The following is a 14,329-nucleotide window of genomic DNA, read 5'->3' as shown; positions in this document are numbered from 1 at the left end:
ATCGGTCCAGCCGTTTCGGAGCCTATACGGAAAATATCCACACACTTTCTCTTTTATATATATATAGAGATAGATAATTTCATTTATTGTATTCAGGAATGATTTTTAGCAATACCGACATGTTTAAAAGTTTAACGCATCTCCACAAAAAAGAAATTAATAGGCATTGCTCAGTAATCATCATCATATTAACCCTTTACCGTCTCACTATGGGTAAGAGTCTCCTCTCAGAAAGAGAAGGGCTTAAAGACCGTAGACATGCCACGCCAAGGGGATTGGTAGACCTTCACACGCCTTTGAGAACGTACTGGGGAACTCTCAGGCATGCAGGTTTCCTTTCAACGTTTTCCTTCACTGCCTTTCACTTAATAGAATAAATTAAATAAAAATGTAGTATATATTATATGACTGAGTTTTTCATAGTTTAGATTCCCTGACTGACGTTTGGTTTCTTAGTCTAATAAGTAAATTTTTTAGGTTGAAAATGATCATTATTTGTTTGCAAAATTTGATATAAAATGATAGCGGGTTGAAGTTTTAGAGGGACCAGATGAGCTTTTAAAATTGGAACATTTCCTAGGTAATTGCCAATGCTATTGATCGAATCCAGGACTTGCATCTTCGTTTACCACTGCACCAAGAAGGTTGACTAGTTCAGGCTGCATTTATACTTAGGTTTCTCTGTACAATAATTCTTTGTACCTACCAGCGTAGATTTCGGAAATTATTCCCTACACTTTGGTCCCAGTTATTATCACAAAAATGTCGAAATAATCGTTAAAGATCGACAAGCCGCATTGGTGCAGCATGGTGGGTCTATGTTCTAGAATCCACTTACAAATGTAGGAGACCTGTGCGTGGGGGTCCTTAACAGGCTTTATGGTGACCCTGCGGTAATCCAGTGCAGCTAATGTAACCTAATAGACACATTGGCTTCAGATACATTACATTAGTAGCACCTCAAAGTCCAAGTTGGACATAAGTCACCAGTCCAGCCCATTTGTCGACCCCGGCGGTCACCGCACCAATAAATATTCAACAAACGATACATCTTACTAATTTACTACTACGGAACCCCATAATAACCATTTGTTACGGAACCCTGGGAATAAATATCGCGCGACATTTTTCTTCGCCTTATCTTAAGAGAGCAGACTTATTTCTGTCTCTGTCTTTCTTGTGAATTCCGCGTGTCTCTTGCCTCTTTCTCTCGCTATTTATCACTACGCTCCCTTTATTCGGAAGGTTTATTTAGTTTTGCAAAACGGATTTATCCGTAACTCCCTGTTCTTTGACCTTGTATGTTTGGCTGCTCGAAAAAATGTAATATTGATTTGGCCTTGAATACCTATTAAATAAATATATGAAATTCATTATAAAATGAATATTAAGAATAGAACAGAAAAAAAAACTTTATTGCAATAAAACACTATAGGCAACAATACAATTCTGTGTAACAGAAATTGTACTTAGAGCTCGTGCGGAGGCATCTTTACTACTTCTTCTTCTTCGATCTTTAAAAAGTAACCTGAGCGTACGAAGCCGATAGAAAGGTTGAAAGTGGATATAACCTTAGGATATATGTCTACGAGTATTTTGATTAAATCCTTTAATTTTACATTCAAGACGTTTTAGCATCATTTTATTATTGGTATTCGTATTTAGCCAGTCGCTATTATTTATTTATTATCTTTATTAGCACACCACTACAAATCTTTGAATAGTATAAAACAGAAGTCGATCTATTAAACTACGCAATGGATTTTAATGCAGTATTCAACATTTGATAGTGTGATTCAAGAGATAGGTTTATATCAAAAACATGAATTTTAAAGGAGAGAAATACGAAGAAACATTTCTGTGAGCGTACATTGCGAACGCTGGCAAAACCTTACCAGATAGATTTAAGATGGTAAACATCAACTCCAAAGGAGTCGGTTACAAACATACAGGTGAAGCTAATAATCAGCTTGTAAAATTATCATTCATCAATATTATTAACCATTAACCGGTCAACTTCACGGGTCTTAAATAAAATACTAGTTTAGTGCGGATGGTAGACTTTCCACGCCTTTTAGGAAAAGTTATACACACGGGTCTCCTCAGAATAAGAAGGAGTACCCAAGTACTACTCCACCATTCTGGCCTGCTTATTGGTGGACTTCACACGTCTTTGAGAACATTATGGAGAACTCTCAGGTATGTAGGTTACCTTAAGAAGTTTTCTTTCCCCGCTAATAGGTTATTTTTAGGCAATTAAATATATAGCAATGTATTATTAAATATCACCGAGAGTTACGAGTTGCGCGCTGGGGATCGAACTATGCCTCTTCCGAAAGAGAGACCGAAGCTATAACCACTAGTCTATAAGCGCCAATAAATTATATCATTGTTATTCGTATAACATGATATATAATATGCAAAAATATTATTTTTCTCTAGCAATAAAATAGTTCTAAGACACCTAATCTAGTGGTGAGGTATCGTGTTACCTATTTGCCGGCAGCTTTCACGGTTCGCGTAACAAACAACAGGTTCTGTTCTATTAGAGTGACATTATGTCTCAAACCTTTAGCTGTTGACTTTTAAAGCACTTGAACACTTGAGGTGTGGTTAAAAGATTTTCGTAAGGTTTGAAGTAGCTGTTATCACATAAAGAATGTGTGCTCGCCTTAATTATATGTTATCTATGACAATTTTAGCTCCCAAAATTGTCCGTAAAGGTAGTTAGTAATATCTTCTGTGGTTTTTCTTTAATTTTCATTGTTCTTAGAGATTTTCTTTGAAAAGCATGGTGTGAGGATTCCTTGATGTTTTTAATAAAATTTGTCGTTATTATCTTTAAAAGCATTTGGTAAACATATTTTAGTGGAAATTAATTTCACTTTTGCTCATTAAAGGAAAATATATTTAGTGCAGTCACTAGATTATCGTCAAAATTGTAAACAAAGAAACATAATAAATTGTATAACATACTTTGAACGATGAGGACCTTTATTTATGGCGATTTTTAATTTATGGCGTAAAAAAGTAAAAAAAAAAATTTAAAAAAAATATTTTTCTTTTTTTACCTTTTTCTAACTATGAATGTGAACATCTTTTCCAGCAGAAAAGTAAATGCGTGACAAAGCGACATAGCAAAATGACACAGCCTACTGAATCCTAGTTCGTCTAAAATATAAAAAATAAAACCAACATAAAAAGTCTATAGCAACACCTTATTCAAAATTCCAATGAATGATGCGTACTGATTTGCATTAAAGCGGCTTGTAACGCGGTATTCAATAAATGGTAAAGTATCGAAATTAAAAATTCCATAACTCCATCTTTACGGACTTCCAGAAAAATGTTCAAAGCCACCTAATTGGATACAGACTACAGCCGACCACTACAAAGGGGGATGTTTGAGATAAAAATGAAAATTAAATCTTCCAAGCGGATGAGCAGAGTAATGTTTTTGACGGTACCGGAGGCGGGATGCCCCCCCTACCCTGAAGGGGGGTGCCGCAAATCGACTATCAAAACGCCGGGAAAAAAGTTGTGTTTTACCCAGACAGTGTGACCGGCTGTTGCGGATTGTCTGCCCTTTTTGGTGGTTTTTTGTTTTAATTATTCCCGTCTGCGGACACTCGTGGTTATGAATTCTTGTTTTTTTGGGGGAAGATTTTTTTTGTTGCTTGACATAGGTATTAATAATTATTACCGATCCAATTAAAAAATAAATAAAGATATTCTCCTATATGTTATTCATTAAAAAATTCAAGTAGCATATTTATATTCTCATTTATGTTACATGTTTGTCGACCTTCTGGGCGCATCGCTGAGCGCTGTGAATTTAAGTAGGAGGTCCCGGGTTCGTTTCCCAGCAGGGGCGATTTGGGAATTTATAATTTCGAAATTTTCTCTGGTCTGGTCTGGTGTGAGGCTTTGGCCGTGGATAGTTACCCTACCGACAGAGACGTGTCGCTAAGCGATTCAGTGTTCAGGTGCGATGTCACGTAGAAACCTATTCCATCACCATCTTAGACAGCATCATCACTTAACACCAGGTGGAATTGCAGTCAAGGACGACCTTGTAGCGGAATAATAAAAAAAAATTGTAGGTACATAGATGTGCCTATTTGCCTTAGCCATGGAATAGGTGGGTTCAGAGTTCGATCATATCAGACTAAAAACGTAGTTAGTAATTGGTGTGTTCTCTTAAGATATTCTCAGTACCAACTCGATGCATGGAAACTAGTGTTGTTTCAATCATAAAAATGTTTAAAGACCATCAACCCGAATTATAAGTTATATCAGCGTGCAGGGCGTTAATCCCTTCTAGCCCAGCTATGGACTTTTGGCTCCTAGTAGTTAAGCCAAAAAGTCTGGCCGGTAGTCGGTTTTTAAATAGGCTGACGATAATTAGGACTGTAGGTACCAGGCTAGCAGAGAACGTGGTGTAGTATATCTAAATTGTTTAAGCACTTACCCTTTTTTAATATCGGTAGTTCAGTGCCGTTGCACGCAATTGCTTGTGGCCCAGGACTTAAGCTGTGCAGCTGGTAGGGTGGTGTCCGTGTGTCTATTTGCGTCGGCCACGGAGTCCTCGGCCACGCGGGCGCAGACCCCGGTGTGCCCAGTAGTCGTAACCTCTCGTATACCGGCGTGGAACAGTCGGTCGGTGATTGCTGGCTACTGGACTTCTCCTTTTGGGCTGCTAGATTTCGGAGTACTCGGTTGATTGAGGACACCTAGTGGAGAGAAGAGAATTATTAAAGGCTTAAGTGCTTACATTCTAGCACACATTGGAGCAGCGTGCTGGGCTTATTTTATATGTTTCTCTAAAAAAATGTAAAAAGTTTTATATGTGTATATTCTATAAAGGAGGAGGTCTGTGTTCAGTAACGAATGAAACATCAGTAAGTCTGATGTGATTAGAACTTAATTACTATCTTCTCAAACGCAGGACGTCCACTGCTGGAAGTCTTTGGTAAGGTCCACAGGCTGTATGTGTCGCTTGTATATAGTGACTCTGTGCTCGTGTATGTCGTCCGCCCTCGACAGGGGTCTACCATAGCTACGCTTTCTTGTAAAAAGTCGCCACTCCAGCATCTCGGGAGCTCATTGTCCGTTGGTTTTCCTATGTGCCACACACACTGCCATTGCAGCTTAGCATTTCGCTGACCCACCAATACCACCAAAGCTACCGATATAGCTCTGATTCTTTTACTGGTCGCCTCATTCCTAATTTAACTATACTATGCTGGAATAGTCGGAGTTCTTTCCATCGCCCGCTGAGGTATTCTAAGCTTTCTTATGAGACCAATTGTTAGCGTCCATGTTTTGGAGCCATATATTATTACTGCCAAAAAAAAAACAACATAAGTGTTTGTATAATTTGCGACTTTTTTTAGTTATGGTGGCAATAGAAACACACATTCTGTGAACTATACAAATCTCAACATATTACCGCCTCTAAGATAGACGGACGAACAGACGGACGAGCAGACGGACAGCGGAGGCTTAGTAATAGAGATTCTGCCGTGGTAAAATACCCCATTAAAATCAACCTTTTTTTTTTCTAGAAACTAGGTATCGCGCTCACAAGATGTAGCGATAAACGCGTAGGTACCTACATTTATTATTATTATTATGAATATCTCTGTAGTGTATGAGAGGAGGCCTGTGCCCTGAAATGGGGAATAAAAAGCCTGAAGGTCATAAAACAGAGTATTTTAGCAATGCCTATAGATGCAAACGCCAAGTCTTATAAAAACCGTATACATATTTATTTTAAAATAAGCGATTTTAATAATCAAACATAAGAGAAACCACATAACTTTAGATACACGGACGCTATTTAAAAAATCTTTGGGGTTGGAAACGTAGAAAGGTTTTACTACGTGGAGTTTGTAAATGTTCACTTTTTTTACTAAAAATCGGAACGGAAACTAAACCAAAACTACAGCATAGCGGGTACAGCCAGTATTATGTAATACTTTATTCTATTCATCATAGAATGGTGATAACACCATTCCATCATCCCACTACCAGCCACAATGAGAAGGGGTAAATGCCGTAGTCCACCACGCTGGCCCAGTGCAGATTGGTGGACTCCACACACCTTAGAGAATATATGAAGAACTCTCAGGCATGCAGGTTTCCTCACGATACTTTCCTTCGCCGTTAAAGCAAGTTATATTTTAATTGCTTAAAGCGCACATAACTGAGAAAAGTTAGCGGTGCGTGCTGGGATTCTAACTCGGCTCCCGAAAGTGAAGTCGAGCTATCCCAATGCGATATCACCGCTTCTTTTTCTATCAATATAAAAATATTATAGCGAAAAAGTCACGTAGAAGCATTGATTTAATATTGTCAGTATCTGCGTAGAAGAATTCAAAGTAGTTAATCATTATATAATGATTAACTACTTTGAATGATGAAATGATTAACGTGAAAGTTAATTAAGTGAAAATAATATAAAAATTAAAAACAATGGTAAAATTTAAAATTTAAATAAACATCCAACTACAATTACAAATTTCAAAAACCAAAAAATAAAATAATGAAAACTATAAAAAAAAAAGTTTATTTCCGATTCGCACTGCGATGTTGTTTCAACCAATGCCGGAAGAAGGCGACGTCCAAGTGCTCGTACATTACCCGGAGAATCTCATTATTAGAGCGACGTAATCGTTCCCAAAAGGAAGCTAATGAGAGCATATTATATCCTCCAGGTTGCTTCAATGCAAGCATGATGGCTTTATGAATATTACCTTTACCCTCCGAGTCATAGAAGTTTCTCAACTAGTAGTAGTAGACTCTGTTTTTATGCGCAGTAAAATTAAACGTTTATTGTTAAATTATATCTTTAAAAGAGCTACTGAGTTCCTTGGAAGAACCAGCTTTCAGTTAAAACTGCGTGCCAAACGGATGGTAGAACCACTATAAGAGAACATTTTGATGTTATAAAAGACGACGGTAGCCTTTCATCACCATCGTCATCAAACCATTACCGGCCAACTACAGGGCACGGGTCTTATCTCAGAATGAGAATGGTTTAGAGTTCATCACGCTGGCAAAGTGCAGATTGGTAGACTTAACAGACCTTTAACCGTAATGGAGAACTCTCAGATAGTATGTAGGTTCAAAAAGTGTTTTAACGGTGAAGCAAATTATGTTTTTATTGCTTATAATAATAAAGCACATAATTCCAAGAACTTTGAGGTGCCAGGGATCGAACACGATTTCAATAATTCCTGTCCCTATCCCTACTGATATTATAAATGTCAATGTAAGTTTTTTTGTTAAGCTTTCACGCAAAAACTACTTAACCGATCCTCATGAAACTTTGTACACATATTCTTGGAAGTGTTAGAAGTAATAAAGGATACTTTTTATCCCAACATTAAGCTCGGTTCCTTTGGGAGAGGGGATGAGTGTTTGACGATATTACACCATAACTCCGACAAATTATAACCGATTTAAATAATTATTTTTGTACTATAGAGGTTATAATATGTGTTTAATTTTGCCCAAACTGTGGTTGGAGATAGAGGACCGAACTCCTCAGCGGACAGCAGCAAACCCCTCATTTAATTCTAAGCGAAACTGAAAACTTTAATTGTTTTTAGATCTACAACTAAATTTTAGTTAGTAGCAGCTAGTATTTAATAAATAAATATATTACAATAAATATTGGCATTATATTGAGCGTTCGGATACGCTAAGACTTTTCATTAGCGTAATAATAATAAAGAATACTGATGTAATAATTCTATTTGCCAATTTAAATTAATAGCTAAAAATTTTTAAAAGAACTGTATGAAATTTAATACTTTTCAAAATTATTGAGTGTTAACCGATAGCCCACCCAGTCACGTCTGTGCGATAAAGGAAAACCAAAAATGTCCGCGGGCCTACCAACTGTCACCGTTGTACGACAGCGCCCCAAACGGACGTTGCGCGTAATTTAAGCTGGCTACAGATGTACCAACACTTTGGCCGCTGATACATTTTATCCAGTAAAATATTAGTAAAAAGGACCGTATATTTTGATTGTGTTCAGCTGGAAACTAAAAAAAATTCACAAAATTGCAATAAGCAGTGAAATTTTTCAATATTTAGATATTAAATCTTCAACTTTATAAAAAGGCCGGTGAAACACTAACAGATAACGGATCAACATAACAGATAACAGATCCGTTCTTTTATAATAAGGTCAAACTAGCCTAATCTTGTAAGGTAGGTTTTTTTTCACAAAGACTTCTTATTCCAGTCTGCACTTACGAATTGGCGCGGACTACCTTCTGGTCTCTTCTATAATCACTAACATATGTAAAAGACCGCTTTCTGTATTGGAGCAGCGCGGAGTTCATACGCTCTAACTCCCTTTCTTCTGTGAGAGGAGAGAGATTTGCAGTGGGACATTAACAGTCTGATTATGATTATGATGTTTGGTCCAGTATTAGATTAGAAAGCTGAAACACCAAATCCATTACAGTTATAAGTTGTGATGTCTGTAGCCGCTGAAACGGACGTAGCGCGTAACTTAGACGTAGGACAGGAAGGCAAGGTAAGACGATAGATATAGTCTGTGATGGTAACTCGATACACGGCCGCGCGGTGGTCCGGCCCGCGGGCTGACTGGCAGCTGACGCGATGCCCGATGGACCGCGAAAGCGCGGCACGTTCGAAAAACGAACGCGAGTATTTTTTTTAAAACAAAAGCGTTTTTAAATCTATGATTGACTTTGATAGTTGACAGTCTTGTACCACAGATAACAAAGATAATGACGGTTCCGATATCTTTTTCAAATTATTGTTAACTCTTGCATGATCTTTTTGGACGTTAATGTTGCTTATGAAAGTAGTAGGTATGTATGTATCTGCTTATACATGATGTTATAGCAGAGTTTAACACCCGGTTCTTCACAAAAAAAAAAGTAGGCACCTGTTTCATAGTTAAGTGACAAGTCCTGTTGGTATTTATTGGTGTAATTCCCTCTTCCGGTTTCTTAAAAAAATATGCTAATTACTTTTGTCAGACAATAAATATAAGGCATAAAATCCCAAATAAAAAAGAATCGTATTCAATAAAAATTATGCTAAGTAACCACGTTGGTGCTTAAGTTAAATTAAAGACCTAACTTTATAATTGTCCGAGCTGAACCTTTGTCAAATATTTCTTTATTCAAATAGGCATAAAGATAAATTTTCACATGGTGTTATGTAAGATGATGGTGATAACTAATATAGTTATTCCCGTCATGAATAAATGAATGAATACACTTTTATTGTACACCACATAAACATATAGTAAAATATTTTTATGTGGTGCATAACGTAGCTAAGTTTACGTTAGCTTACTAACGTAAACTTAAAACTAATGCTATAAGGGTTCCAAACGTGCCCTACCTAAAAATAAGCCCTATATAATATATAATAAAAATAACACACATAAGGATAACTCAAGATGGGTAAACAAATAAAACATGGAAGTATGGTACTTAGTTTACCTATGAAAGATTTAACTATGTTTAAGATTGCCATCGTTATAAATTGCAAATAAATCAGGAAATCAGCCGACAAATATTAAAATTCTTCAATAAGAAAATTATAACAAGCCATCTAATTAAAAGTATGATCTAAGTTCGATTATTCACTTAGAAAAGTGATAAAATGATGTCCGTAGAAGGGTTGCCATTTTCCAAGTTCAACAAAATGAAATGGAAATTTTTAACAAGCTGTCTTCAGGCGAACAGCAAAGATTTGACAGCCAATGAATCGAGGTAATTAAATGTTTTTGTAATCATTTTCGCTCGCTTCATTATAAAATAGAATGGACAGTTAATTTGTTTTTGTTATATTGTTCTAAAATTTCAAATACATTCTTCTTCGACAAATAATAAAATGATACAAAACATAGAATCTCGCTCATCTTGTCCTAATCCAAAGGTTGCCTAGCTGAGATCGCTACTAAGCGATAAGGCCGCCTTTTGTATTCTACTTCTGTCTTTGTATTTCTATAACCTAACCTAACCTAACTTCATTGTGGTGTACAAATAAAGAGTTAAATACTTAAATAAATAGAATAATTTAATTATTTCAGTCTATCACATGTAGCGCATGTGGTGTGGCGCCGGCAGATCAGAATACAGTTGTCACCACCCATCCTCTTGCCGAGGGTCTGGGTCGAGGGTTCTGAGCTATTACTACCATCCACTGCGAACTCCAAGCCCTATACCCAGCTTGGTGATAGTGGGAAAACCCTCCCGTTGGGAGAGGCCGTTAGTCGAGCAGTGTGCTGCTCTGGGCTATTGATGAGTATCGATATAATCTAAGGGAAGAGAGCTAGGTAGGTATCCTAACTCGAGACTCAATTTAACGCTTCCAATCTTGACGGCCGATTTGCGCAGTTTGCAGTGACCCTGCTTTCTGAGCCCAAAGCCGTGGGTTTGATTCCCACAACTGGAAAATGTTTGTGTGATGAGCATGAATGTTTTTCAGTGTCTGGGTGTTTATATATATTTTACTAAAGTACCCACTATTTATTTTCAACGTCAAACCTCTCTGCTTTGAGTGGAAGTTCGGAAGGTTGATAACATTGCAACAATCTGTGGTAATTTAATTTGTATAATCTATAGTATAAAGCAGCGATGATGGCGTTAGGACTTCGGCCTTATTTCGGGGCGATCGTAGCTATGTCCGTTTTAACCAATTAAATACCCCTTGCTTTAACAGTGAAATCATCGGGAGGAAACCTGCATACTCTGAGAGCTCTAATGGTCACAAAGGCGTGTGAAGTCCACCAGACGAAGACGCTGGGCAACAGCATGATAAGAAATTTAGTACGTTTTAATATTTGTTTTATTAGATCGCTTGCAGTTTCTTAATAAGTTTCTTAGTAATATTATAATAGTCTTATATATAATAAATATAACAAGAATTTACGAGAGAATAATAACCTAAGAGTAGGTATTCAAAGTTAATTTTAAAAGAAGACAATGTATAAACTAAAAAGTCTCTATTAGTTTAGCTTACATAATAAAGTTGCTCGTAATATAAAATAAGTAAACAGCAAATGGAATTACTAAACAAATTTATGAAAACGGGGCTTTGAAAATGCAGCACAAAACATAAAAATTCATTATGCATATGTATTATGTGCCTACATTTTATATGCAAGCGACCCGTGCGGTGTGGCCAAGTGTGAAAAACCTCTGTACACTGTACAGTGGTCGTTATAAAAAAATATGTCCACATAGCGACCCGTACCCTTAGTAAGGAATTTACATGTTCGTACAGTCGTTTTTAAACCCCGATGAAAAAACGAAGGGGTTTTATAGGTTTGACGTGTCTCTATGTGTGTGTGTGTTTGTGTCTGTTGCATCTTAGCGGCCGAACCGATTAAGTTGGCAGTGTTATTAGCTATATTTGATGGAAATCGGTCCAAGTCACAAGGTCACACCGTCACGAAATGGCGTTTAACACATTTTTTCACAACTCTCTGAATATGGATATCGGATGAAAGGTCTGGACTACTAGAATAATCTACAATCGGATCGGAAATCGGAATATCTATTTGTATCGAAGGCCATACAGAAAAGAGTCGGGGGTTTTTAAATTTAATTTTTTTCTTATATCGAAACATTAAGGTCTGTGTAAATAGCAATCTTATTTCTCATATTTTTACTTGAATCCCGCGCTGGACCAAAGTCGTCAAGTGTTGGAGTTTTTGTTCTAAATTCTCAGTACGAGCTTGGACTTAGGGTATCTACACCACACCTCGAAGAGCACTAAGCATTCGGTCATTATCACAAACATGTAAAAGTTGTTGTTATAAAAAATTATAACATGTAAACGCATACTTGGACCTGCCCTTAGCATGAAAAATTGAGAGAAAGGTAAAGGTACTACGCTCTATATCTCTTTCTCCTATGAGAGAGGAGGCCTATGCTCAATATATGGAAAATTAATGAAGTCAAAATCCGATAGTACTTTATTTCGAACTTGCGGATGGCACTTTTGATGTTTATCTTACATAACAATTTTTTTTAGACGCGCTCTGGTCTGGTTAGCAATTAAGTTCGTACGCAAACCTTCGGTGTTTTTATCGAAAAAGTAAAAGCCTAAGAAGAGAGAGTAGAGAATATAGAAACTCAATATGAGATGCATTTTATTTCTCGTATGGAGTTACTTTCCAATTCGAGAACGATTCCCGACGAGCTTTCCCATTTCATACTAAGGGCTATAACACTGTAAACGGACCGTAATTCGATTTACACGCTCATTGACTTGGTTTCCACGATTGTACTTATCCAATACACCAATTAGTAAATAACCCTTTTATTTAAATCTGTTTATACTTTATTTGTATAACATACGTATTCACGTGAGTGGATTTTCTTGGTGCGCTTAATTTTTTTTTCAACCACAATAGCCAGTTTTTAAACGATTGCACTCAAATGAGGTTTTATAGGGGTTTTATGGTATTTAAGCTGTATGGCGCATTAGGTTCGATTTAAAAAAATAGAATTGTCTGTAATACCGGCAGCGGATTGAGTTCTTTGCGGACTTTTCCAGTTTTTGTGATACCAAGAAGGATTACACGAATCTGTTACAAATCATGTCGTGGGAAATATACTTATTATGATTATATACTCGTAAACTCACACTTGACGGATGAAAAAAAACATAAATTGGGGTTTTTTTAAACAACCTTAATTCCATACCAAAAATGAAAAAAATTATAATACAAACACAAAAAACCACACCTTGTGCCAAGAACCATAGACAACTTAGGTTCTTTAAGTTGCCTCACCTGTCGATTGGTGCAAGGTAAATGTATGCCTTTATGTAATTGCATTAACCGTCGTTAGTGAAAACGGGCAAATACCCTGAAATTATTATTATCAGTCAATAGTCATAATGACCGTTCCAGCAAAGGGACGTCCAGGATAACGGTGGGTCCGCAGTGATATAGCACTGATTGATGCATGGGAGAAATGAAGTCCAAGTACATATAAATAGTAAACTTAGTTCATAAATTGTCAGTAAAGCCGACAACTTCACTTGCCATTTTCACGAGACCCTTCCTTTAAAGTTGATTACCCATTCAGTTACCGATTTGAGTCAACATTGCTTAACTTAAATTAATGCTTTTATTATACATATTGATATGAGTTTTCGTCTCACAAAGCCGATTCAATAAATCACTAAAAAACGACGCACTGACTGTCCAAACAATCTCAGTAGGTCTACCTGACCAGAAAATTTTGCATTGGAACAACACGGTGGGTCTAAGCTCTATATTCCTCTCTCTTAAACGAGATCTGAGCCAGCCTCTGAGACATTAAGTTTTGTGATATTGATGATGGTTTATAATTTATGTAGCTAAGGGAATATAAGGACAACCGGCAGCTGCGTTCTCTGTGCTGCTGGTACCATTTATCGCGATCTCCAACCCGAACGAGTCCTCCCGTCGGGAGAGGCCAGTAGTTTAACAGTGAACTGGTAAAGAATATTCAAGAAACAGAAAATCCAGTCTGACATTCCCTATTACAATTATTGCAGCTTTACAAAAAAAAAACAATGGCTCTATGCCCTAATAAATACTAAGCAACGACACGGAGACGTGTTCCAAATATAAAAAATAAATTACATTAAACGTGCACCTACCTTCAAACGGCACAGTAAAAAGTATGAAAGGTGCCCCCTAAATACCGGGTGAGGTGAAGCGAGAAAATTATCTTATATTTGCTCAGACGCCGTGAACGTTGGGGCGAGAATACTTTTCAATAAGCTTAGAGAGCGATTTTTTTTTTATTTTTGCGAGACCCATCTTGTAAAGAGCGTTTTGTAAAACGGAACGCGCAAATAGAGGGTGTCTATTGATCGATTTGATTATTACGATATTTTTTATTTTTATATGTTTAATATATCAGAAATGAAAAGAGAAGTATAACTATAGATCCAGGCATTTTTTTAATAAGACTGCTATTAACTAAGATTATTAGTTTCCAACTAACTCAGCAAACAAAATATTCTGATATACCTACTCCTATGTTATATGAAACCTTTGCCCCGAATTTTTATTCGTGTAAAATTTTCAGAAGCGCATCATTATCTTCCTCTACATTGAATAATATTATGTACATACATAATATTATCTACATTGAATAATACTATATTATGTACAAATAATCTTTAATCTATGGGCAGGTCGATGGTCACTCTTATTACACCAATATCATCTATACTTCGTTATGATATAACTCAGTCACGTCAGAACGGCTAAATCCCGATGAAATTCAACACAGAGATAGATTATGGTCTCGAATGACAT

The 14,329-nt window shown here is 36.7% G+C and overlaps 1 protein-coding gene across 1 annotated transcript in view; it reads right to left on the bottom strand.

Annotated features, from left to right (window-relative positions):
• LOC120625120 (paired box protein Pax-6-like) overlaps positions 1 to 14,329 on the bottom strand; it is a 75,109-nt gene that overhangs the window by 24,325 nt on the left and 36,455 nt on the right. Inside the window, exon 5 of the mRNA XM_039892061.1 lies at positions 4,472 to 4,733. Within this exon, the coding sequence (XP_039747995.1) occupies positions 4,472 to 4,733 (262 nt within the window). The remainder of the gene's footprint in view (positions 1 to 4,471; positions 4,734 to 14,329) is intronic.

This window comes from Pararge aegeria, chromosome 7 (genome assembly GCF_905163445.1).
Source record: "Pararge aegeria chromosome 7, ilParAegt1.1, whole genome shotgun sequence".
In the NCBI taxonomy this organism is placed as follows: Eukaryota; Metazoa; Arthropoda; class Insecta; order Lepidoptera; family Nymphalidae; genus Pararge; species Pararge aegeria.
Note: the sequence above shows the minus strand (reverse complement) of the source record. Positions and strands in the feature narration are given on the sequence as shown.